Source organism: Phaethon aethereus (genome assembly GCF_964289735.1).
Source record: "Phaethon aethereus genome assembly, contig: HAP1_SCAFFOLD_314, whole genome shotgun sequence".
In the NCBI taxonomy this organism is placed as follows: domain Eukaryota; kingdom Metazoa; phylum Chordata; class Aves; order Phaethontiformes; family Phaethontidae; genus Phaethon; species Phaethon aethereus.
In genome coordinates, this window is record NW_028114165.1 from 103,315 (window position 1) to 128,316 (window position 25,002).

General features: G+C 44.3%; 4 protein-coding genes across 4 annotated transcripts; 2 read left to right on the forward strand and 2 right to left on the reverse strand.

The window, feature by feature from the left end:
• Nucleotides 1-10,414: 10,414 nt before the first annotated feature.
• Nucleotides 10,415-10,828, reverse strand: LOC309416205 (histone H3.2; the record flags this gene model as incomplete). Its single annotated transcript, XM_082015780.1, has 1 exon — nt 10,415-10,828. The coding sequence occupies exon 1, from the start codon at nt 10,823-10,825 to the stop codon at nt 10,415-10,417; it is 411 nt and encodes a 136-aa protein (XP_081871906.1). The 5' UTR covers nt 10,826-10,828.
• A 1,274-nt stretch (nt 10,829-12,102) lies between these two features.
• Nucleotides 12,103-12,483, reverse strand: LOC309416211 (histone H2B 8; the record flags this gene model as incomplete). The annotated part of the gene is made up of 1 exon (XM_082015785.1): nt 12,103-12,483. The coding sequence occupies one exon, from the start codon at nt 12,481-12,483 to the stop codon at nt 12,103-12,105; it is 381 nt and encodes a 126-aa protein (XP_081871911.1).
• Nucleotides 12,484-12,603: 120 nt separating this feature from the next.
• Nucleotides 12,604-13,223, forward strand: LOC309416224 (histone H2A-IV; the record flags this gene model as incomplete). The annotated part of the gene is made up of 1 exon (XM_082015797.1): nt 12,604-13,223. The coding sequence occupies exon 1, from the start codon at nt 12,834-12,836 to the stop codon at nt 13,221-13,223; it is 390 nt and encodes a 129-aa protein (XP_081871923.1). The 5' UTR covers nt 12,604-12,833.
• A 10,893-nt stretch (nt 13,224-24,116) lies between these two features.
• On the forward strand, nt 24,117-24,454 carry LOC309416232 (histone H4; the record flags this gene model as incomplete). The annotated part of the gene is made up of 1 exon (XM_082015804.1): nt 24,117-24,454. One exon carries the CDS (start codon nt 24,117-24,119, stop codon nt 24,426-24,428), a length of 312 nt encoding a protein of 103 aa, XP_081871930.1. The 3' UTR covers nt 24,429-24,454.
• Between the last annotated feature and the right edge of the window lie 548 nt (nt 24,455-25,002).

The window sequence follows — 25,002 nt, forward strand, 5'->3', positions numbered from 1 at the left end:
TTCTGTTTTAATTTGCATTCAGGCTTCTTATTCTGAGAACTTGTATGATTATAGAAGACCTTCACTGGCATAATGTTATGTAACTTCTCTGGAAAACGGAAAAAAATCCCACCCCCTGTTTCAGTAGCAAACCCTCCACCCTCCTTGCATCTTTCTTATTTATTAATCTTAATGGCTCACACATTTTTGGGGCAAGAAATGTATCTAGTTCTTTACAACTTCTCCCTCATGCCCTAGAAAGCGTACTCAATACACGTGCAAAAAGGTAATTGCTATCCTTTTAGAATATATTTTAATATATACCTTTATACATATTACTTTTACCAAACATAGAAACATAAGGCAGCAGGGTTTTTTCTTTAATTATCTGGTGTTATCTTTTAGCTCTTTTTCCATTTCCTTTCTCACCGGTCAACATTGTTCAAAACTCTTCAGCCTTCTTATGAAATTGTGTAAATCTATTGATAGAATGTTTTATAATTCAGGCAACTGCCTGGTTTGGAATTGTGACTACAGCAATTAGGGAAGTGTCACAGCCTGTTTGATCCCCCCCCCCAATATGAGGCCCTCTTGGCTTTTCTGCTTAGTCTTGCTTGGCTTGTTTCTGCTTTTCTTAGAAACACCACCAGTCAACTTTCTATTTGATTCCTACATTTAAACTAGAGTCTTCTACAATTAAGCGATAGAACCATGAGCAAGCGTGTGTCAGCCTCCTGTCAGTTAAACCTCTTAAATTTACAAAGCAAAAGCAATTAGGAACTCCAAAACCCAAATCAAAATGTTAAGACATCCATAGGATTGACAGATAAATGAAACAGTTATGGAAAGAGACCTCAAGGAGGAAAAAGGGGACAATACCATCCCTTTTGCAACAGCAAACACTTGGAGGAGCCTCATGGAGGGTCTCAGGGAAGCTCTGCTTTCCATTTCTGGGGGACGAGGGTGCGGGTGGCTGTGCATCTATGTTACAGTATGGCAGTGGAGGTCTGTGTCTATACTGGGACAGTATGGTGAATTAGTGGTAACTTTAAAATGTACTTTTCCTGAAATAGCTGATAAATAGTAACTCTTAAATGTTATTTCTCCTGTGTTTAAAAAAAAACTATCAAAAATCAAACCAAACCCCCCAAAACTCATGAGGATACAAAGTATCTGTATTTTGAAGTGTTCTTAAAATACAATGTACACAAGTGTTCATAAAAGTACAATCTATTTTGAAATATTGAAACACCTCTAATGTGGTCTTAGGGCCATTCGTTTCAGGGCCATCAAGCTGGATAAATTTTACAGGGATAAGTTAAGAACTCCCTATTCGGGCTAAGTGTAAAAATCCCAGAAGTTACAAATATCTGAAAATGTATAACAACTGCATACACACACAAACACACACATATATATATTCAAGAATTGCTGTTCAGTCCTCACAGCATGTAATCAGTATTGACTACTTCACATTAGGCTGGCTGGTCATTGGATTTCTGTGTAGACTGCAGTTGTGCTGCTGCAAGGTGAACTCAAACGCCGCACTCACTTGCCTAAACAACCAGTGAAACAGAAAGAACTGGCCCTGCAGCGCTGCTGACTCTTACAGTTTTCAGACATCAGATGCAGAGGTGGGGTGACACGTTTGGTCTGATGAAAATTCCATTATATTGGCCTAGACTGAGATTACCAAAGAAGCCCGAGAGTGGCAAATGATAGTAACCCCCAAGTTTCCTTTGGCATCTGTGTTTAGTTAACTCTTTTAGACTTTTAAAGTCATCTCTCCTGGAAGTGGACTAGTCCAGTCCATATCCATGTAAATGAGCTTTTTTTTTTTTTTCTGGACATGTTCCTTTTCCCCAAAAATCCAAAGCAACAACAAAATCAAAAGTCTGTCAGGTGACCCTGCTTGGGAGAACTGATGAGAAGATAAAAACCAGCACAACTAAGGAAAAAATAGCGTTCAATTTCAACTACTGGCACCGTATCTCATTTATGAGAAAGGAGGAAAACAAAAAAAGAAAAAAAGCTTTCTTAATGTTTTATTTCACTGTATAACACACTTGAACTGTAGCCACCATGGTTCATTGCTTAGTAGCCCTTTAATCTCAGTGTGACAGTAATATTGTCAATGAGCTGGTTGACTGTAACAAAGCATACACAAATTCTCAAATGCTACTTATCGTTGCATTGGTGTAGTGGGGATCTTACCTGCTTTTCATTGACTACCAGTAGTCTGTACTAATTATGAAAATGTTCAGAGCTGAGCTCATTGAATTGGCATCGGAAACACACAGAGAGTTTTGCAATTGATTTTTGGCTGTTCCTGAAAGGCTGTGTCCCAGAAACCATCCTTCTTCCCTTTTCTGTTGTGCTGCTTACACCATGCATTAAGCTCTGCATCCACATGTACATTACAACATTGGCGTACTGTGCTAAAATCCGTGGGACTATACTGAACATATATTGAAAAATATCTCATGTGCCCTCTGGAAAAATTTCTTCCTTGTTAATGGCCTCACAGATTGAAGTTCTTACAGGCCAGCATTTTGTATAGCTTTACTGGTCCATCCAGATAGGTCAGTGGTGTGCTTGGGATAACATACAAAAACACAGGTGCAGAGAAGAGGGGATGAGATTCTCATAACTACTTCAAATATTCATGATATGGGGCAGACATGCAAGGAAATGTTGGAAGGTCTTCAGAAGTGTATAGTGATCGGTCAGGATAAAGAGAACAATGAGAAGGATACAAAGGAGATTTGAGCAGCTTTTCTAAACATCTTTGTCACAAAGTTGTTGATATGTAAATACATGCTTAGGAGGGAGACATGCTAACTACATGCTAACTGCCGCAATCAAGGTTGTTGATGCAATCAGAGTTGCTGATACCTGAACAAGAGATAAAGACAATTCCTTTGGGGCCCACAACCACCAGAGACCACTGGAGGGACACCCCACACCACCACCACCACCCACCCCCCAGGACAGTGTGGCGTTATGTGCAAAAGGGAGGGAAATTATGTAAATTACTTCTGGGAACTAATCAACATAAGACTACATTCTCCAGGCAATATAATAAAAATGTGAATCATGATGCGTATAAAAATGCCTGCCTCTTACGACGGTGTGCATGTTAGGCTCAAGGATCCCCCATGCACCCGGCACTGAATAAAGGATGCCAGCTCTTTAATACTACATTGGCGTTAAGGAGTTCTTTCCCCGACTTTTCGGTAACGTCTTGACTACATTTAATGTTCACATGTGCATCAGAACAGATGACACAGCACAGTAGAGTCTTTGCTGTTGTATAAAGATGGGGTGATCAAGCCCAGTAACACATTTTCTTCCCAGTCCTGTGCTAGCAATTTGTCAGTGCTTGGGCGTGAGGCAGCCTGCAAGACAGGGAATCGGTTCTGTAACTGAAGCCATACACAAGCACTGCCTGGAAGCTGGATAATCATAGAAAAAAGAACAATTTGTTAACTATTGACTGGTGTTAAGATAAAAGGAGGAGGAAAAAAACAACGACCCATAACACCTAAACAGTTCTTGTGCCACAGCAAAGCTCAGTGCAAGGAAGAACTTGCAAGGAAGGGGAAACATTTTTATTCTAAAGCAAAAGCGATTTCCTTTGCGCATCCTAACACAAGCACACTACATAGAGCAAGTTTGCAAGGGCCAGCACTGCTTGCAGGGAGAGGAAGGACAGGGAATGCTTGCTGTGAGCCCTCAGTAGGTCGCCAGGGAGGGGGAGGTGTTGGCTACAATGTGCTCGTCGTTGAATGGCCTCTTGTGCCATTTAGAAGCCAATGGCAATTCTACTCTTCTGTCTCTCCAACCTCTAACACTTCTGTGACCATTAGAATTTACTCACCAGCTGTTGCCTCCGCAGCCGAATGTGCCTCGTTGGTGCCGGACTGATCGTTATCTTCCTCTCACCATCTCTCAATTACTTGAGTTCATACTGTCCCTTTAGCTTTATGCTCTGCTTTGTTTTCACAGCCTGAGTTTCCCCCATCTCACAATTTCAGTTACTAATGCTGTAATGAGCACTCAGACTTGCAAAGGCCACCACTCGTTCCTGAGAGTTTAAGGCTTCAGAGTTTAGCAGTTACAGAAGTCAACAAAAGTCAGGAGGTTGTCCTCTGTAACGCTGCTGGACACTGCAGCTTTGTCACTTAGGACATTAGGACACTCCTACAGTGGGAGGTGAGAGTTTTCACACAGACTGCAACCTGGATGCCTTCGGGACTTTGCCACAGTGCTGTCCTGTAAGGAACAACTGCCCTTGGGTAACGGAGATTAAAGAGGCTGGAAATGTCTCCTCTCCTGGACTTTGACAGTATAAAGAACTTTGTGCTGGCAAGCAGTACGCGCTACAGTTCTTTGTGGTCTATACTGTTGTCCTGGTTTCAGCCAGGATAGAGCTGGTTTTCTTCACAGAAGCTGGTGTGATGCTGTGTTTTGGATTTGGGATGAGAAAATGTTGATAACGTGCTGATGTTTTGGGTTGTTGCTAAGCTGTCAAGGTCAGTCCAGCTTCTCGTGCTGGCCTGCCACCGAGCAGGCTGGGGGTGCTCAGGGAGCTGGGAGGGGACACAGCCAGGACAGCTGACCCAGGCTGGCCAAAGAGATATTCCCTACACTTCAATGCCATGCCCAGTACATAAACTGGAGTTAGCTGGGGGGCAGGAATCGCTGCTCGGGGACGGGCTATCGGTCACCGGGTGGTGAGCAACTGCTGTATTGGGCATCACTTGTTCGTGTACATTCCTTTGTCGGTATTATTATTGTTGTTTCCTTCTCTCTTGCTGTCCTATTAAACTGTTCTTATCTCAACCCACGAGTTTTTTCCCAATTCTTTCCCCTGTCCCCCTGGGGGAGGGGGGAGCAAGCGAGCAGCTGCATGGTGCTTAGTTGCTGGCTGGGGCTAAACCACAACTGTTATATTTTCCTAACTTTTAAAAAGGCATGGAAATGGTTGTTGGGTCCAATTTTAGAACTAGAGCAATACATCTTTTACAACATACAGAACACTGTATGTATCATCATCTCATAGTTAGAAGAGTCTCTCTCTCAAAGCCAAGGTATCAAATTGAGCTTACAGGTTTCATCTACCAGCTGTTTTTAATCAGATTTGGTTTGCACTGGTTTATAATGTTCCTTAAGTACATTGCCTTTTCATTACTAGTCATTTTTACTTCAATAACAACTTTGCTGGGAATAGAGCTTCCCATTAGACTATTGTTTCATAGTGTTATAGAAGAAATTTGATTAACTGTATTCTTTCTGAATAGTCTCATTTAGCACTAGTAACTAAAGTAGTTGAAGCTTTAGGCTGCAAGAGCTGACCAAGAGTAAACTTTTTGCTAAAACTAGTGCTGCTAACACAGAACTAGCTGAATCCAGCAGATACAAGCAGAATGAAGAAGATAAGGACCAAAGAAACAATGCCAAGAGAATGAGATAACTTCAGAAGGCAGCCAGCCCAACAAGTGTGAAAACGAATAAGAAATCAAGAGACCACCGACCAGAATTAAGTGATTGGGCTTGGGGATCACATGTTGGGTGGTACAGGTATAATTGAAGGGCACGATATGGTGTAGGGGTCCCTCTCTGGAGGCACCCAGCTTGAACTGTAACCTGAGAATAAAAGAGGAATTGGAAACCTTCACTCAGATCTTATATTGATCAGCGGGATCCTAGGGTCAGATGCTGTTATGGTGGCCAGTGTACATAAATCCATAATAGTAGCTGACAAGTGGCACTTCCTAAAGATCACCTATATACAATATGAAAACTTAGCAAATGTCCATACTGTCATAACAATGATGTTTGTACATCTAAAATCTAAAAGATGCTTATACCCAGCTGAAGATACAACGTGACTTCAAATCAGGAGATAAGAGAGAAAAGATGCAGGAAGGTAGTACTGCCCAGGCTGGTAGAGAGCTGACACTGGCTGAGCTCAGACTTCACTGTCTGTGACTACTAAAACTAAAGACTGTGACCACCAGGTGATTCACTTGTGAAGCAGCCCTGAACAGGGATTTGCAAATGAAAAGAATGGGATAGGATGTTTAGGATTTATCTTTACATACTGGCTTGCTGGAAAGCAGCACATCACCTTTATAAAGTTTTAACATGACAATAGTTAATTCAAATGAAAACCTCACCTCTTTTTCATATGGATACCTCTGTTCAGAGTTTTTTGTAAACTAGTAAGTGTCAAGTGAGGCTGATTCAAATATTTTTGGTTTGGAAAGATGTTTTCATCAGACTTTCTTTTGTATATTTCTGATGAAAGGAAGTGTTTCACCAGGACCTCAATGGTTATGCTCTATCTTACCCATTGGACTGCTAGGAAGTACATTCTTCCAAGCAGTGATTCGAGCCAGATCAGACAAACACAGTGCTAGATCACTCATGGAGGATAGCTAAACAGCCAGCATTCTTAGCCAAATATCTTACTGGGCATCTAAAAATCACCTGTAAAAGCACCTTACATGATTACCAATAGCCACAAGGACAGAGCACCAGCAGTTTGCAAGCCAGTCCTCCCTTAGTCAGCACACTGCTCTTGCTCACAGAGAGCTTCTACCTGGCAGCATTCATCAGCTCCCATTCTCTCTGCATTCTCCTGCTCCCTTTCATCTCCTCCCATCCTCCATTTCAAACAGAAATGCTGCTGGACCTTGCTGGTGCCAGAGGAACCTGCACTTGTACTCTCACTTTGATTTAGGAAATCTTGCACTAAGTCATCTCTCTGTCTCACATCAAAGAAACGTTACATCGAATAAACCACGTATGGCAAATTCTATTTTATTTCTGAATTGTGGTGTGTGTGAGTTTTGTTTGAGCAAACACCTTCCAGGATCTATTCTGTATCAGTCTTAACTGATAATCAGTTTTTCTGAGTTTTATAGCAAGTGCAAGGTGTCTTATTTCCTTAGCTAGTTTTTCTTCACTCAAAAAAAAACCCAGCTTAACTAAATACTCTTGATATCAGTTCTTATTCATACCTTATGTTTTTTTTCCCCCCCAATCTACATCTGATTTGGGATTTTTGTCGTTGTTCTTTTATAGCCAAGTGATTCAACACCATATGCAAACCGATAGGATTCCAGATAGGATTTATCACTTGTATAAGGAAGGGAGAGCAATGTGCACTGTATGAGCTACAGCCCATCTGCCACTGTTCCCCATATCACTACTACAACCATCTGCAGCTCTTACAGACTTCAAAATCCTCACAGTGAATTCTTCCCAGTTGCTAGCCTGGTCCACTAGGACAAGCTATGATAGGTTATTATTAGTGTCCTTTCCTAATGTATTACACCTCAAAACTACTTCAGATTCAGGCATTATAAGTGATTCAAAGACATCACAAACTTAATTTAAACTCAATAACAAAGTGTTATTAAGCAGACATCTTTATTGCAGCACTGGACACATGGGTGTATCTCCTCCTAACATGCGTGCGCTGAAACAAAAGTTCATACTTTATATACCTTAAAGACAGGAATATTCACACATTTTCCAAGAAATCACTGCCTTCCTGCTTATCTACTACATTTACGTAATGCTGGCATTGCAAAACTACACTACGCATGTGCGAGGGTCTCGAGTGGCCATCGGTGGTCGTTTGTGGAGTTAGCCCGCTACTCCTTTTTCCCGTTTATGGTCACAGATCTCTTGAGGATAATTTCTTCTCCTTGGATGTTTGCCCCCTTCTGTTGTTTAGCCAAGCGGTTCCTTCTTATCATCCTTGTTAGAGCATTCCTGCTAGGATGGTTCTATTCTCAAGGTTAAGATATCGTCTCTGTACTCATTAATTTCTTAGTCCTTGCTCTTAACTCTTCTCCTATTGGTTCTCGCCACCTGTCTCCGTTTCTCCTTGTGTTTTAATTTTCATGAGGCCTGCTTTCCTCGTGATTAACTGTTTACACATAGTTACAATGTTAGCATTGAGGCAAATACAGCCTAAGGTCTATGAGACTAGGCTGTTAAACATAATCGCACAGTTATTAGGATCAAAGTTAATCACCTAATCAATAACCTTCCAAAAAGTATATATTGAGCCTTGTTTAATAATTTAGGGTTCATAGAAGCTCACCTTTCCTGCAAAAAATCTTGCACATCTGTTTCCTTCTCAGCTGATGGAGCGTTAGCATTTTACAATTCAAGCATGCCACTCAGAATCAGTCCAAATAATACTATTTTTATCAAAGGAGTCCAAGATCTTCAAAAGATTAGAGGAAAAATTATAGAGATCAAGTCTAGTAAAACCTATTTCCCTGCCTCACTCCTTAAAATGCATTTATTTCTTGAACAAGCAAAAAGAAAGTGTCATTTTTGACCCAAACTTCTCCTGCAATTTAAGTATTCCCACCGTTGGTTTATATAATATATTAAATAGCCATTGTATAAAATATTAAAATTATTAATGATTAAATCGAGTAAAATAGTTTTTATCATAAGCATATATAAACATGTTTAGATAAGTAAATAGATCCCTCGCTACCACAGACAGTAACGGGAGATGAGTTTTCTTTCACTAAGACTCATTTCTGCAGTCACACTGGTAATTACGTACTGCAAAGAAACCCCACAACAGTTCTAAAACACACAAATCCTATGTCAACGAACCAAGTGGAGGGGGGGGGGGGATAGGGTGTAAAATCACACACACTATTTTAATTCCCAAAATGCTATTCCCGATACCTTCCCCCCCCCCCCCCCTTTTAGCCCTCCGAGGTTAAGTAACAGAAAATGGCTGAAAGTGAGAAAAACAAGGAACAGAAAATGGTGTGTCGAGGCACTGGATTGGTCAGATTTTGCTGCAGAGTCTCAGTCCCTGACACAGAGAAAGGAAGATTTCCTAAAGTGAAGCATATCAGCACTAAACAGAAAACCAAGAGTCTTGCAGTTTTAGGCTTTCCGAAATAAATATTTCGTCTAAACAATTCTCCCTGGCTCTCTGTTTCCGAGATTAAAACGTGGGCTATATTCAACTCAATCCCACCGCTTCTTAAAGGCACAGCTACTTATTTGTAGCGTGGAAAAACCAAGACGAAAATATTTCTAATACTTCAATGTAACGGCAAGCTCCCTAAATTAAGATAAAACGGACTGCATTATAAAAAAATAAATTGAAGGGTGAAGGAAAGTCAGAGATAATTTTGGTAATCTACATTTTCCAGGCACCAGCTACAGATCTACTGAGTAGAGTTATGCAGCTGAACTGAGAATCAGGGGAAAACCCCGTTTTCCAGGTAGGTTCATAAAAATCACTGAATGCAACGGGTGGGGAAGATTCTCCATTTAACAATAATTCTGGACGCGATGTCAAGTTTTTAAATCACTAATACTCCTTAGAAAAAGCTTCCTCTGTGCTCAATTCAGCAAATATTTCCGGGAGCCTAAAAACAGATGGAGAAAAATTGATCCAAATAAGCATTTCTAATCATTCACACTGGATACCCAGAACCATCAAGGATGCCACGAGGGTGTCCCAGAGAAGACACCGGCAAAACACACACCTCCTTCGAAAGCGGGACTCGCAGAGATTATCCTGTGCAACCGCCCCACCCCCAGCTCTCTCTGGAAATACAACATTTACCCCACTAGAAGTGCTTGAGAAGGGCTGAAGGTGCCCGGGGGATGTTGCTCATGACATGGACAGTCAGACCACTAGTGATAAAGCACTGAGGAAACGACCGACCTTTCCTGGAAAGGAGGGAAGGGCTTCTTGCGCCTTCAGAGACAAAAAAGCTTGCTACCTGCCCCCCTTTCTCCTAAAAAAAATTAAAAATAAGGATTTGGAAATTATTTCTGTCGAGACAATAAACCGGAATATTGTTACTGTAAGAACAAAAAGTAAACGCAGCATACCAAGAGGCATTTACAATACAATTGCCTCTGAATACATCTCTTCTAATCGAGAACGCAGTTTGTGAAGACCCACCTTTACGAGCTCAGAGTTTGCACGAATGCTTTTAAGACACACAGAAAAGAAAAAGTCAAGAAAAAAACCCAATTGTTTAGAGTTGGGTATCTTCTCCTTCAGAAAAGGAAACCCATGATTATGACGTTTTCCCAGATAAAATGTAAGGTCTCCGAAAAAAAAATAACGTAGAGAAAGTAATTTTAACCCTAAACAGATTTCTCCTAGCGCTATCACCTCAACAGGGACTTACCACAGCTTATTGTTTTGCTGCCGTCAGGATGCCCGCTGAAGCGTGACTCGTACATTGTTACTTGACGAGATACGGGCTCTTGGTCACTGTAAAACTACGCAAAAAGCATAGGGAAACGCATCGCTCCCTACACAGAGCTAAGAGTTTACAGCTCTCTTTAGTGGCTATGTGGTGGCTCTTAAAAGAGCCTTTGGGTTTTCGATAATTTGAAAGATTCGTTTGCTAGAAGCTTAAGCGCGCTCGCCGCGGATGCGGCGGGCCAGCTGGATGTCCTTGGGCATGATGGTGACGCGCTTGGCGTGGATGGCACAGAGGTTGGTGTCCTCGAAGAGCCCCACCAGGTAGGCCTCGCTCGCCTCCTGCAGCGCCATCACGGCCGAGCTCTGGAAGCGCAGGTCGGTCTTGAAGTCCTGCGCGATCTCGCGCACCAGGCGCTGGAAGGGCAGCTTGCGGATCAGCAGCTCCGTCGACTTCTGGTAGCGCCGGATCTCGCGCAGCGCCACCGTGCCGGGCCGGTAGCGGTGCGGCTTCTTCACGCCGCCCGTGGCCGGCGCGCTCTTGCGGGCCGCCTTGGTGGCCAGCTGCTTGCGGGGCGCCTTCCCGCCCGTCGACTTACGCGCCGTCTGCTTCGTGCGCGCCATCTTCCTCAGAAGAGCTGCGCCGCGCTGAGCAACGAGCGTCTGTGCAGAAAGCAACCCCGGGGCCAGCTATTTATAGCCAGCACCGCCCTGTGATTGGCTGGGGGGAAGGCGCCAACGCCATTGGACAAGAGGAAGGATTTGAAAAGCCCGCCATTCGGCGGGGGTTAGTGGGGAGGAACAAGCACCTTACCCGCTCTGCAGTCCCCTTCTCCCGCGGGAGGCGACGACGCTCCCCCTTCACTTATTCCCTAGCTCTGCCCCGCTGAGCGCAGCCGGCGGCGGCTGGGCGCTCTGCCACGGCTGTAACCTGCCGGTGGACGCGGAGTTCTAACTCTGGCTCCGCAACAGACGCTTTTATCGACGCCTCTGTCGCGGGCAGTCAGGATTTCAGCCCCCTCGCAAAAGTCTTTTTTGGAAAAAAAAAACCCCTTCCCTGCACATCCTGCAATACCTCGATAAAGCGCTCTCCACCTTTTTTCTTTTTCGCATCCCTCGTTTTTCATTTGTATTTTCCCATTACGTTGTCACTTAGGAGCTATAAGGAACCTCTATTCTCCCGCGCTTACTCTCCATCAAAGACAACAAAAAACCCACGCCACTTCCATACGAAATCTCTGGGACTAAAGAAGTTATACTTTTCCCTATACAATTTCACTTCAGCTGTGTATGGCATGAAAAAATTCCATGAAATGTTGTCTCATAAACATCATGGATACAGAGTAATCCTTATAGAGCTCTCCGAGTAAACAAGCCGCCCTGGCTTGCGGCCAAATCGTTTGAGAATGACGGCTAACGTTTAAAGGGGACAGCGACATTTTATTAGATAAGGTATAAACTGCATTGGAATAAGTCTGTTATTATTATTTAAAAAAAAAAAGTTATTTATTTCATGTCGGACCGGCAGGGGAAAAAAAACCAAAACACTCTAAACACCACGGTGTAGATTTTTCTGTACTTGCTCAAAAACTAGAGCGGAGATTATTAAAACGAGGAAAACTTTAATACCTTTAAAACATGATTAGGTGCTTAACATTCTTTTAATAGACCTGCCCTATGAACCGTCGGAGTAGGACATATACAAGATAACCTAAATCATTCCCGGCACTTTAACATAACATTTTTCCTACTGTTCAACAGTATGTGCTAGTCTGGGAACGAAAACAGTGCTAAATGCAAGTACCACTCACCGAACCGAACCAGTGTGAACGACTCTTTTACTGAATATGTGGGTGGCTCTTAAAAGAGCCTTTGGGTTAAAACTGACGATCCGAGACGCTCTACTTGGAGCTGGTGTACTTGGTGACAGCCTTGGTGCCCTCGGACACGGCGTGCTTGGCCAACTCACCCGGCAGCAGGAGCCGCACGGCCGTCTGGATCTCCCGCGAGGTGATGGTGGAGCGCTTGTTGTAGTGCGCCAGGCGAGAGGCCTCGCCGGCAATGCGCTCGAAGATGTCATTGACGAAGGAGTTCATGATGCCCATGGCCTTGGACGAGATGCCCGTGTCGGGGTGCACCTGCTTCAGTACCTTGTACACGTAGATCGAGTAGCTCTCCTTCCTAGTCTTTCTACGTTTCTTGTCACCCTTCTTCTGCGTCTTGGTGACGGCTTTCTTGGAGCCTTTCTTCGGGGCAGGAGCAGATTTAGCTGGTTCCGGCATTTTACAAGTCTCTCACTACCTGTCTACCGCAGGAACGACGTAAATACAATAGCGGCGACCCCCGTATTTATAGGGACGGCATGCAAATGAGATGACTCAAGGCTGTTCTTATCTATTGGACAATCCGGGTTCATGACGTCAAACGGACCAGAACCTTCGATTGGTCATTTTTTCATCTGTCTTCCTATTGGCTAACTTTACAATCGCAGCCTCCTCCAATCAGAATTCTCACCGAACCCCAGAAGGAAGGGATAAAAAGGCAGGGTGGCGGCTCTCACTGCATTTCTTCTGTTTTCGCAGCTTTTTTGTTTTTCGCGTAGTTTTTTTTTTTTTAAACTTTGATCCAAAGCATGTCAGGCCGCGGGAAGCAGGGCGGGAAGGCGCGCGCCAAGGCCAAGTCGCGCTCGTCGCGGGCCGGGCTGCAGTTCCCCGTGGGCCGCGTGCACCGGCTGCTGCGCAAGGGCAACTACGCGGAGCGGGTGGGCGCCGGCGCCCCGGTGTACCTGGCGGCCGTGCTGGAGTACCTGACGGCCGAGATCCTGGAGCTGGCGGGCAACGCGGCCCGCGACAACAAGAAGACGCGCATCATCCCCCGCCACCTGCAGCTGGCCATCCGCAACGACGAGGAGCTCAACAAGCTGCTGGGCAAGGTGACGATCGCGCAGGGTGGGGTGCTGCCCAACATCCAGGCCGTGCTGCTGCCCAAGAAGACCGACAGCCACAAGGCTAAGGCCAAGTAAAACTTCTCAACAAACAACCCAAAGGCTCTTTTCAGAGCCACCCACATGTTCCTTGAAAGAGCAGGAATACCTGAGCCTCCAAATAGTCGCTTTTCTGGAAACAATGTGTCTTAATATATCTAGAAACTTTGCATGTCGAGAAGCCTTTTCTGAAGCATATATTGTGTATATAGCTTCAATTTTGTTTTGCTGTTCGGCGTAAGTCTGCCTTTCTCCAAGAAGGTAATGTAAATGTCTCTCTGCTCCACTTTTTTGAAAAATCAATAAAAGGCAGCATTTAGGTTTGAGATCAGTCACCGCGGCATGTTGCAAGGAGAGTAAATGAGAACACGGCAAGGGCGGGCTCGGTGCCTCGCGCCCCATGGTTTCCGTGGGAGGAAGCACCGTTAATCCCGGCAGGGGTGGGCTGTGGCGGGGGAAGGAGGGAGGGGGTTTCTGAACCCACGGGCGGCGAGGGGTGGGGCCGCCGCCGGCCAATCCGAGGTGAGCGCGCGATTTTCAAACCTGGGGCGGGGTTTCCTCCCGGTGCGGGTGCGGTCGCTCCCGTTTCGCGTTTTCGTCCCAGCGCCTTCTGCATCATTAATTGTGGTGTTTGTTTTGTTTGTTCCCTTGCTTGTTTGCCGTTACACGGCTTTCTGGCACTAGTGACAGTATTGTAAGTATTTCACTGGGATGCTGCCCCGTAACTAGCCCGGCACTGTTTCCAAAGGACAGCGTGAGCTGTTCTGAGTGATGAGAGGTGGAGGTAGAAGTCACAATGGAGGATCACGAGTTGAAACAAAATAGGCTAAAGCTTACGTTTCCATAGCGTGTGAGGTCGTATAGAAGCGCGACGGAAAGTCTCATATACGCACGGCAGGGGATCATCGTGTACCAGCCTAGACTTGAATTGATGTTTCATTCCTTTTCCTTCTGAAGCGTAGGTGGCTTTTGAAATTGCTGTTGAATTTATCTGCAAAAGCTTCCTTTCACAGTATCACCTCCTGGGCGCCGCCTCCCTCGGCTACGCAGCGCTCTTCAGCGCCGCCTTTTCGGGCTTGACAACCTTAATCGCGTTTTTAGGGCTCTTGCGCTCCTTGGAGACACAGTCACGGCCTTAGGGATCAGCTCGGTGGCGCCGGGGCCCCGCGGGCTCTGGAGCCGTCTTCAGCTCCTTGGAGGTGGGGGCTGGAGCGGCGGGCAGAGCCTCGGACATGGGCAGAGACAAACTTCAAAAAGGAGGGGTGGGGTGTCGGGAGGATATAAAGAAATTAGTATTTATAGGGAGAAGCCTCTCCGCTATTGGTGCCTCGGGGAGCCCGCCCCGCTGGAAGACCGCGAAGGCTTCTCTCCCCTCTCTGCTTCCTCAAAACAAATCCCTTTTTTTTTTTCCCCTCCTTCCACTGTAAGCGACACCGCCTTCCCCCCTTTGTTAGGCAGATGTAGATAAAACAGGCTTTAATTGCTTTGTCATTCACTAGTGGTCTAAAAAATAAAGATAAGATAAAACTGCCCGAAGGGGAGGCAGGAATGCACCGCTGGGAGCCTCCGAAGGCGGCAGCCGGGGGTGGAGGGGGGGGGGGTGGGGAGGTGGGGCTCTTTGTTCTTTAAAAGTGCGCCTCGAGAAATAGGGGGAGGAAAACTGTGCTGCCTTTTGCAGTGTCCTCCCTCAGGAGGCAGAGGAGTGAGTCATTGTGGCAATGTGTTAATGGAAAATGTTTTTCAAGCAGAGGGAGGTAACGCAGACGAGTGCCGGGCTGCAGTGTTGCTTGGAAACAAGATTAAAATCGCAGGGCTGGTTTTAAACAATACTTGCTTCTTCCACAATTTTCAAGTTAAGTTTGGTTTGAGTATTTTTTTTTCTTTTTCCCGAAACAGGCAGAGGACTTTCCCCCCCCCCAATTAATCTTGTTGAAAAAAATAGTATTAGGTATTGATCATCTACTATCCGGAGATGGACTTTATTAGTAGCCACGATGAAATCTGAGGCTTAGAACAAGGTTTAAAACATCTGAGGGTTATTTTTTATTTGATAATCTCAGTTTCTTTTATGTAGTTTATTAAGCAAAGTAACTTATTGGTGGATATTAAGTGTGAGGGAAAGAGATTGAATGGGTCTAAAGCAGAGGACTGATTTGTAGAAGGTCCTGACTGGGCCGTTTGAAAATCCCGTTTTGAAACAGAGACCTCCGGGTTTCATTTTTGCCCTCAGAAACATTCTGTGAGGAGGGAGCGTTTCTCTCTTTTCAGGACCAATGCTCACACTGAAGTGCCAGAGAAGGCAGTGGGTCTGTTTAGCTTCTCTTAAAAATTATGAAAGGAGGGTTTTTTCCCCATTGATGTTTGAAAAATCACGTAAATACAAGTATTCTAACGTTTTTATTTTCAAATGAGATATGGACAGATTGAAATCAAAAGTATTTTTTTCTATTATCTTTTTTGTTAGAAACTAGTTACACGCAGCAATGGTAAATCACAACATTTACCGTTTTGTTCTCTGCCTTTCTAGCAATGTTTCTCCCTTGAGATGGTGCATATAAAGAGCTCAGTTTCCTCTCATAGCACTTTATGACTAATGTTCTGTTTTCTGTACCAACAGTATTTTCACGATATTTTTTAGAATGTTTGTGTTAGTACAGGCAAACTGAGTTGTGTGTATCAAAGCCTCTTTTTCTTCAGTTAAAATATGACTGGAATATTTTCCTACAATTATGGCGCATCCTTGTTTCTCCTGACCAGCCGCTCACATTTAACGTAGAAAGGCAATATATTCTTCTACCTCATGTAACTATGCTTGTTATAAATGAACATATTTTCTGTCTGCATGCCACAGATAAATAAAAGTTCTGTATTTATGAATATAGAAGAGAGAAATGGACTATATCGCCTATTTACTTGTGCGACATGAGAGTTAGCTTTCTTTAAAAGCATAAGTATTTTATTTCATTGCAGATACAGAATATCTAATGAATCTGGACCCCTTCCCAAATTACTTTCCACCTATTCAGACAGCCTAAATTCTCAAGCAGTTTTCTCTGACGGGGGAAGGATTTAGATTTAAGAACTGTGCATCACAGATGCTGGTGGTCATGAAAAAACGTTTAGTGTCATGGAAGACCTAAATTACTTTTGACCTTTAAGTCCACACAAAATATGTCCTTATGCTTTAAAGTACTAGCTATAGCATAGGTAGTGCAATCTCTCAGATAGCTTGCTCCCAAAGAATGTTATTCATGTTTTTCTTAAAAAGGACTGTGCTTGATTGCTCTCTAATGACCAGGTTATGGACTGGATAAAGACATTGTTCAAACTCCCTTGGTACTAAGCAGTCTTCCACAGTCTTAGAGGAAGATGTGATTTTAATTTTTAAAATTTTTTTCCTCTTGCCTTTCAGCAAGCATATTTAAAAAAAAAAAAAGACAAGTTACAGTATTTGCCTAGGCCAACAAAAGTGAATGGAATTAATTGTCTGCTACCAAGGATATCTCCATATCCACTGTGGGCTCTTTGTAAAACTCATTTGAACACTTACGTGACACAGTCTATGCAAGGGTTAAACATTTATAGGTCTTTTCATAAATTATTCTCAAATCCATTCAAATTTTTAGTTCCTCTAGCAGCTTGCTGCAACTGTACATAGCAAACCAAAATATGAAAATGTAGGAATATCTTACAAATCTGGTGTAATGTATAGAAACCTTTTAAATAATATCAGTAATTTACTTTTCGTATTCACTTAACAGACCTACTTCACCAAATGAAGTTTAAAAAAAAGTTATTGCTATTATTGTTTATTTCTCTCAGACAGTACAGGATCAGTTCAGGCATTGGTAAGAATGTGGAAGAAACTCACATGTCTCCATTCACACAGCTTCAGAGGCACTGATGCTGACATTCAGGAAATTTGAATGGAAGTCTGAAAGCCAATTGCACTATAGTTGTAGAAAGGCAGCAGAAACCTGCGTTTGCAGGTAACAATAAATGCAATATATACACAATAAAAGTGTATATAATACCAACAAAATAGCAGATTGCCGTAAACCGCAGGTAATTCCTTGGACGTCTTTCTCTTCGCATCTCCTGAGAATCTCCCGGGCATTACTGTGGCACAGCTGAGTAACGGGGGGGATCGATCGGTTGGGGGGATTTCCCCCCCGCCCCCTCCCGGCCCCGCTGCAGCAATTCCTGACCAATCCCACCCGGGAAGAAGCCTCCCTCCTTCCCTCTTCCTCCTCCTCCTGTTCTTTGCCCTCCTTCCCCTCTCCTCCCCGAGTCGCTTCCATTCGGTTGATCCGCAGGCGCGGAAGGTGAATCTGCCGCACGGCAGCGCCGTGAGGTGGTGAGCACCCCACCCTGGCTGCTGCTAAAACCAGGGTTTTGCCGTTTTTTTAATGCCTCCAGTGTTTCTTGCATCGAGTGTTGGTTTTATTCGAACTATGCTCTATTTATACTGTGGCTGCTGGCCACAGGGTAAAAAAAAAAAAAAACAAAAAAAAAAAACCAAAAAAACACATAAAAAAACCCCAAGAGGGAGTTGGGCTCCAGCTTGCTTTGCTAGAAAGTGTTATTTTGATTCTGCAAACTTCACTGCTGAGAGAGCAACAGACCATCCTGCTTGATAAACTACTTCTGTAAGAGCCCATGATCATTATAGCATTTCCCCCCTTGTTCATTCTGTTCTAGAAAACATGAGGCATGCCTGCATGGTACAGAAACAACCCTACCATACTAACTAGGCTGATGCGGACAAACCTTTCTCCTCTGCAGATGGCATTTCTATACAACACCTCTTTAAGAATTCGATTATTTCATGTCTCTGCACTCTGCACATGAATGATACTGCTCTTGATGCGTGGGGAGGGATTAAAAAAAAACCCACACAAATCCTTCCCTCTTCCTACAGATGCTGCAGCTTTTTCCTGACGTGGAACTTCCTCTTTTGCCTCCGCAAGTAGTTTGTGAGAGAACCATGCAAATATCTATACAAGCCAGGACACTAAGTAACTTGGAATCCCTGTGGGGGAAAAAAAAACAAACAAAAAAACAACAGAATCAGTTAAGTGAATAGAAGCTTTGGGAGGTGCATGTGTGTCAGTTTTGGGGGACTGTTTTTTGGGGACTTTTTTTGACCTTATGAGAAAAACAAAATTGATCCTCAACAAAGGCATGTAATTGAATGGCAGTTGATACCACGAGGGATCAGTGTAGAAGTCTTTAAGAGATAAGAACTATTTAACACCAGTGTTAGTAAGTGCTCACAGTTATGCAAACAGCTGTATTCTCCAGAATTCCTTTCTACAGAGATGAGAGATGGCTTCGTCCTCACCTTTTCACCCATCTTCTGCTCTTCTCTATCATCTTGAAAAAGTCTATGGATGTAAGGACTCCATTTACTAAGGAAACCACCTATGATATTCAGGCAGTTTTTCTGGCCTCAGTAACCTTTTGGTTGGTAACTAATTATATAATTAGATTTGACCTCATTAAATTTGATAGATTTAGCCACTGACATTATAGATAGTAAAGAAAGTGAGAACATCTTCACCTGGTAGTTTTCTCTGTTCCAAAAGCGTCCTAGTATCCTTAGTTGTGAAGCCATTTTAGACCTTTATTACTTCTCAGCACTTTCTTTTCCAGTTGCACTACATCTTTTTTTGATTTAGAGGCCAGAAATGTGCACAATACTCAAGGTGCAACTATTTCATACAATGCTACAATGGTACAAAGATGCAATATTCTCTGTTTTGCGCTCTGTTCATCTTTTGGTAATTCTTGACATTGATATTATTTTAATTTTAGTACTTCTGACCATTGAACAGACTATTTATTTATTGTTTTCTGTTGTGGGAGGGTTTTTTTTTTCTTAGGATCAACCTGGAGGGTGCAGTGAAGGTGGAAGATGGTGGTGAGACAGTTCTGAAGATTGAGTCAGGGATCAGGGGCAGGAGGACAGGCAGTGAAAATGAAAACTATGGTCAAAAAAAAGTGAATCAATGTGAAGGCTGAAGTTGATTTTTGTTTAATGACATCCAAAACACCTAAAGCTTGGAGAGCCCAAAATGTCTATGCTGTAAAGGTCATGGCAAGAGCACTGTTGCAGGTCAAGGAAATGGAGATTTTGTTTATCACTAAAAGGATGGTTTGATTTGCCACCATCCATTATGATCTAGAAGTCCAAGTCCACATGCCTCTATAGGCTGTGAGGTTCCCATTAATTGCTAGTCCTAGGCACTCACTGTGTATACAGACTGCCAACTGACAAAAGACCTCGCAGCTGCATCAGAGCAGCCCTAATGCTTTTTTATGTGGTGGAGGTTTCAACAGAAAATTTCATACTAGATGTGTGCATTTGTGCGTACACATGCACATATAACACGTTGGACGTGTAAAAGGACAGTATCGTACAGAACAGCAGCAGAATAGGATAATCATTATCATGATAATACTAGTAAGATTAATATTTAATTACTATACATTGAAAAACAGAGGAAAAAATAGGTCATTACCTTGTAAAGGACTTTGTAACTTTCTCCTATGTGTTTTGGTTTTTTTTTCTTTCAGCCTGACCTATCCCTTGCCCATCTCTGCGAGTTTAGGGATAAGCAGCAAGGGCTATTGAGGGTTACTGCATAAACATACAAATGCATGAAAAGGTAACACTTTTAAACATCAGTAATTAATAAATACATATACTATTTTAGTGAGGTTTATAAAGCTCTGCCAGTGATGGACCCCACTGTTCCTGGGGTAGGAGCTGCCATGATCCACACTGCACAAGGTTTCCAACTTCCACCTGGAGGAAAGCGACTTTGAATGCACCAGCAGGGGCTTCAACACACAGTTGCAGGTAGAGCCCAGAGGCAAACGCACACCGGAGAAGAAATCTTGCTGTGCCCTGGGGCAGACAGACCCATGGTGAGCAGTCAGTCCAGGTGCCAGGTCCATCAGGTTAGTCCAGGTGAATGAGAATGGAAACTAGCGTTGAGCTGACCAGAACTCAGACAGTCCAGCAGTAGTTTAGGGGCATATTGAGCTGTCAGGTGCAAAATGTGTGATTCTTCTTTATATTGAGGGAATAACCACCATTCCTGATGATGAACCCGCCTTCAGTTTCTTCACAGATGGCTTGTGCAGAGGTGTAGGTTTGATGGCCTGGGCAGAGACTGACAGCTTGGAGTCTCCATATGAGTAGGATGCACGGAGTATTTATTTTGCTTGTGCTTTAACTAACAACTTGTGATGCAACTTACAACAATAATTTCTTTAATTTGCATTGCATTAGACAATTTCTGTGATATTTTTGTCATGTTGATTGTTACTGTAGGCAAAAATAGATATCTCTGTTTACCTGGACTTCTAAATTTCCTATGATTATGCTCTGAGAACACTTACATTTCTCTGAGAATGTGATGCAGTTTTATTCCTTTCCCTCATGAATTTCTCACACAAGTAAAACAGCACATTTATCACAAGTTACTGCTTTAGGAGGTGAAGCAAATCTTTATCTCGAAATTGTAACATTTCAATCACAATACTTTTGGCTGCTTTAAAAAACACGCCACATCGACCTTCTAAGTTGATATTAATTCTCCTAATGAACTGAAAATACATATGCTGGCAGATCTACTGAGAGATCAGCAGCTCAGATAACAACTAAACACTTGTCCTCAAAACCCCAAAAAAAAGTACATCACTGGAAAGAAAACAAATTTTGAAATTCACATTATTCAAAGCCTCTTCAAGGGGACAGTTGTCTTTTGGGAAGGTCAGGACCATTATCAGGAATGGCAGGATGGGAGACTGAAATCAGGTGAAGAAGGGAAGAGGAGTGCTATCATCTGCTATGACGTATCTAGAGTGGGAATATGAGTAGAGTTGCTTTCTCACTCATTCCTGCCATCACCTAACCTGCTCCTTCACTCCAGTGTCCCCTGGCTGCCTTCTTACATCATGGGAGACAGCTCAAGGCTCTTCCAACTAACGCTGCCTGATCAGGAAGAGAAAGACAACTTTTCACGCTCCCCATAGTGTCTTGATTAATGGGAAAAGTTAAATTACAAAAAAATTAATGGGTAGTTCATATACTTACTTGTTGGTTCTGAGTTATAAAATCTACGTAAATGAACCACCAGGAGTGAAGGATGATCACTGGCCATAAAATATGAGACCAAAATGTCATACTAGGAAATGAAGTATTACTTAAGAATTCCAGCAGTGCAGATTGCTGGGAGCTCCTGCCTTCTTTTCCAGAACACTGAAAGGTTTGAGCTCCTGTAAACAGGATGTATGACACGCCTTTTGGTTTAATTTTGTCTATTTTCAGGAGTGCCCCAACACTTCAATAGTAGACACACTGTTATTTTATAGCTACAGCTGCCAGTGGAAAGTTTAGAAAGATACCACACATATACATTACGTTAAAAGAAAACCAAGAAAATTAAACTCTCTGTTGTTTGGTGTGGAAAAGATAAAATTGGGTAAGTATAACTTGACTTTAACAATAATGAAATATGGAACAATATTTCCTCAAATAACCCAAGCACACTGTAATACAGCAATCTATTCCATGTGCCTGTACATTGCTATCATTATCTACAAAGATTCTGTGAAAAATCAGTCACAATAAAAATTCACGCTTCAGACCATCTGTGTTTTTTATCCTTTTTAAAGCTAAGCTATTGCTTAAGTCAGGAAGAAATTACATACTTAGCTGTTTCAGTTTGTTAGTTGGGTTGTCACTCTTAAGAAGCAGTGGGCCCTGGATAAGTATGAAAAGCTGGTTATTTAAGGAAGCCTAACATAGAGACGATCAAGAAAATATGCAAAAATAAGCACAGGTTAAATTTCATGTAAAAATATATTAACTGCACAATAAATGCCACAGAAAGAGATCTAGTGAACTGAAAAAAAGCAAGAAGCAGATGCTAAAAGAGATTGCAACTTTTTGACAAAGTGCCAATCAACACTAGGCATGGGAGGTGAATAGGCCAGCTTGTAAGGTGTAATACCTGTTCTGACTAAACCACATGAAGAGAATAAATTGTTGAAGTGGATAAACTACAAGAATACTAACATCTACACCATTTAAAGTCAATAGGTGAAATGAAAGCAAAGCTATAGAAAAGATGTGCAAAAAATTACATAATTAAAAACAAATGTGCCAGATGTGAAAGGAAAAATAATTCTTTCAGCAGTCCTGAAGAGAAGAAAAGAGGTCCTTTGACTCCAGACAAAGATAGTGAAAACCACACTAATCGCTGCCAGGGAAGAGGTGTACAATATTAAATACGGAGAGAAGTAACAGGCCGTGAAGAATACACTTTATAGTTATGCAGAAGCTTTACTGAACTCTCTGTTGCATTCTATTAATGTTGTAACCCATAAAAGGGAACGAAAAAAAGGCTGCATATCAATTCTCTTTTTTTCTCAAACAGTAAGTGAACTGATAAATAGTGTGCAAAGACACAGTGATTCTAATGCAAACTGAGGAGCTTCATCTACAAAGATGATGCACAAAGATAAATGTGTCTGCTATTTCTGTACAACTAAATCAGGTGATACTTATAAAGGCCAATATAAGCACTTCAAAGCTGGCTATCTACGCATGAGAATAGACTTATGAAAATGGTGGCCAAACATAAGCCAAATTAAGTAACATACATACTATAAGGCTACAGAGACACAGAGAGAAAAAAACATTCCAAAACGTGCCCCAAGCCCCAAAGACAGAGAAAATTATTTCAAGAAAAAAGAATGCAAGACAACAAACAATGAAAAAAATGTAACAGCTCAAAGGGAAAGAGCTGTGAAATTACCAAGCAAAACCTTGTCACGCTGAGGAAGCGTTATAGTAATGGGGACCCATTAGAAAACAGGGAAAACATAGGGAGGATGAAACAAAACAACAAATACCTGGCCCACCGAACATAAAAAACCGCGTGTATTACACACTGATATAATTAACCAGGAAAAAACTCCTGACAAGAAAGGTATGGTAAAGAGTTAATGTTTGCAATAGCATTTATTTGGTGATCCTTCAAAAGCAACGTAAAAATACCTTCAAATATATATATATACGGTAAATGTAAATGTTGTCAGACAAAAAAAAAAAAAGTAAAACAGTGTGTGTGCGCTCGCAAGGTTTGAGAGCTTCCTACACGGTCATGCCCCTGGGAAGCACCGCCACAGCTCCCACGCCATGGACCCGTAGAGACAACCGAGTCCCGGCAAAAACCACCCCCTCCCGAAAGGATAAAGCCGCTAACCCAGCATGCCAGCACTACTACAGGCCTGAGATTACACCCGAGAGAACGGACTATGCCAGTGGGGAATGTTACCCCCCAGTCACCTCCAAAATGCCGAAAAAAATCGACTGACCAGAAGCCACAACCACAGCCTCCGAGTCCCGCCAAAAACAGCGCGGGCCTTTGATGGAGCGCCGCGAAATGGCGGCGGCGGGGCGCGAGCGGGCGGGGCGGCACCGCGCGGGCGGGAAGCGGCGCGCCCGGGCCCGCCGCCCCCATTGGCTGGATTTTGCTGCAGACCCGCGGCCGGCGGGGCCCCCGCTCCCCCACTGGCACCGGGCGCCGCAACGACGGGACCGGGAAGCCGGGCCGTGCGCGGCGGGAAGGAGGGTGTCCCCCTCGGGCATCCTCCCCCGCGGCGCCCAGGCCGCGCCGGCGGCGGGGCCGGCTGTCTCCCGGGGCTGGGGCCGGCACCGCGCCGCCCGCCCCGGCCGCCTGTCGGAGACGATGGCGGTGCGAACGTGCCTGCCCGCAGGGGGAAGGGCGCGGAGAAGAGCCCGCCCTTGCCCTGCCCCGTCGCAGTCCTCAACCAGGTCGGACCGCTGGCAATATAGAGCGGCCCTGGCAGCCGCTACCGCCAAACAGCCTTGGGATTGAGACGGGCGAGACTATGTCTGGCAGAGGCAAGGGCGGGAAGGGGCTCGGCAAGGGAGGCGCCAAGCGCCACCGCAAGGTGCTGCGCGACAACATCCAGGGCATCACCAAGCCGGCCATCCGCCGCCTGGCTCGGCGCGGCGGCGTGAAGCGCATCTCGGGGCTCATCTACGAGGAGACGCGCGGCGTGCTGAAGGTCTTCCTGGAGAACGTGATCCGGGACGCCGTCACCTACACCGAGCACGCCAAGAGGAAGACGGTCACGGCCATGGACGTGGTCTACGCTCTCAAGCGCCAGGGACGCACCCTCTACGGCTTCGGCGGCTAAATTCCATTCTTAGCATAGGTTACGCTTTTATTATAACACAAAGGCTCTTTTCAGAGCCACCCACGCCCTCAAGAGAAGAGCCTCCATCACTGTTGGCGCATGTGTCTTGCTTTCGTGCTCTCGATGTGGCCGGGGGGAGGGGCGCGGGTGGGCTTTTGCCGTCGCCGCCCGTTGTAGCCCCGCTGCCCGCGGCCTTTGTCCCGGCCCTCCCAGCCTGAAGCAACAGGCGAGTTCGAAAGCGGTGACGGAGCATGTGTCTCGGCCCCACTCGCTAGGAAGAGAGTAGGGGAACGGGCGCAGCGCTTGATTCCCGGGGTTGCCTGGGATCGAGAGGAAAACAGTTCGGTTCTGAAAGGTTCGTTCGTCCTCGCCCATCCTCACCGCCCCGGCAGGCCCGTTCACTGGGTGCCGGGGCAAGCGCTACGGAGAGCGGCTCCTCTGCCACCGCCGCAGCAGCCGTGGGGGGGGGAAGCTCCTGAAATGGCCGCGCTCCCCTCTCTGGCATTCGGGGGGCGGGACAAGGCGGAAGGCGTGGGGGGGGACGGAAGAGCGAAGGGCGCCCGCAAGCGCCCCC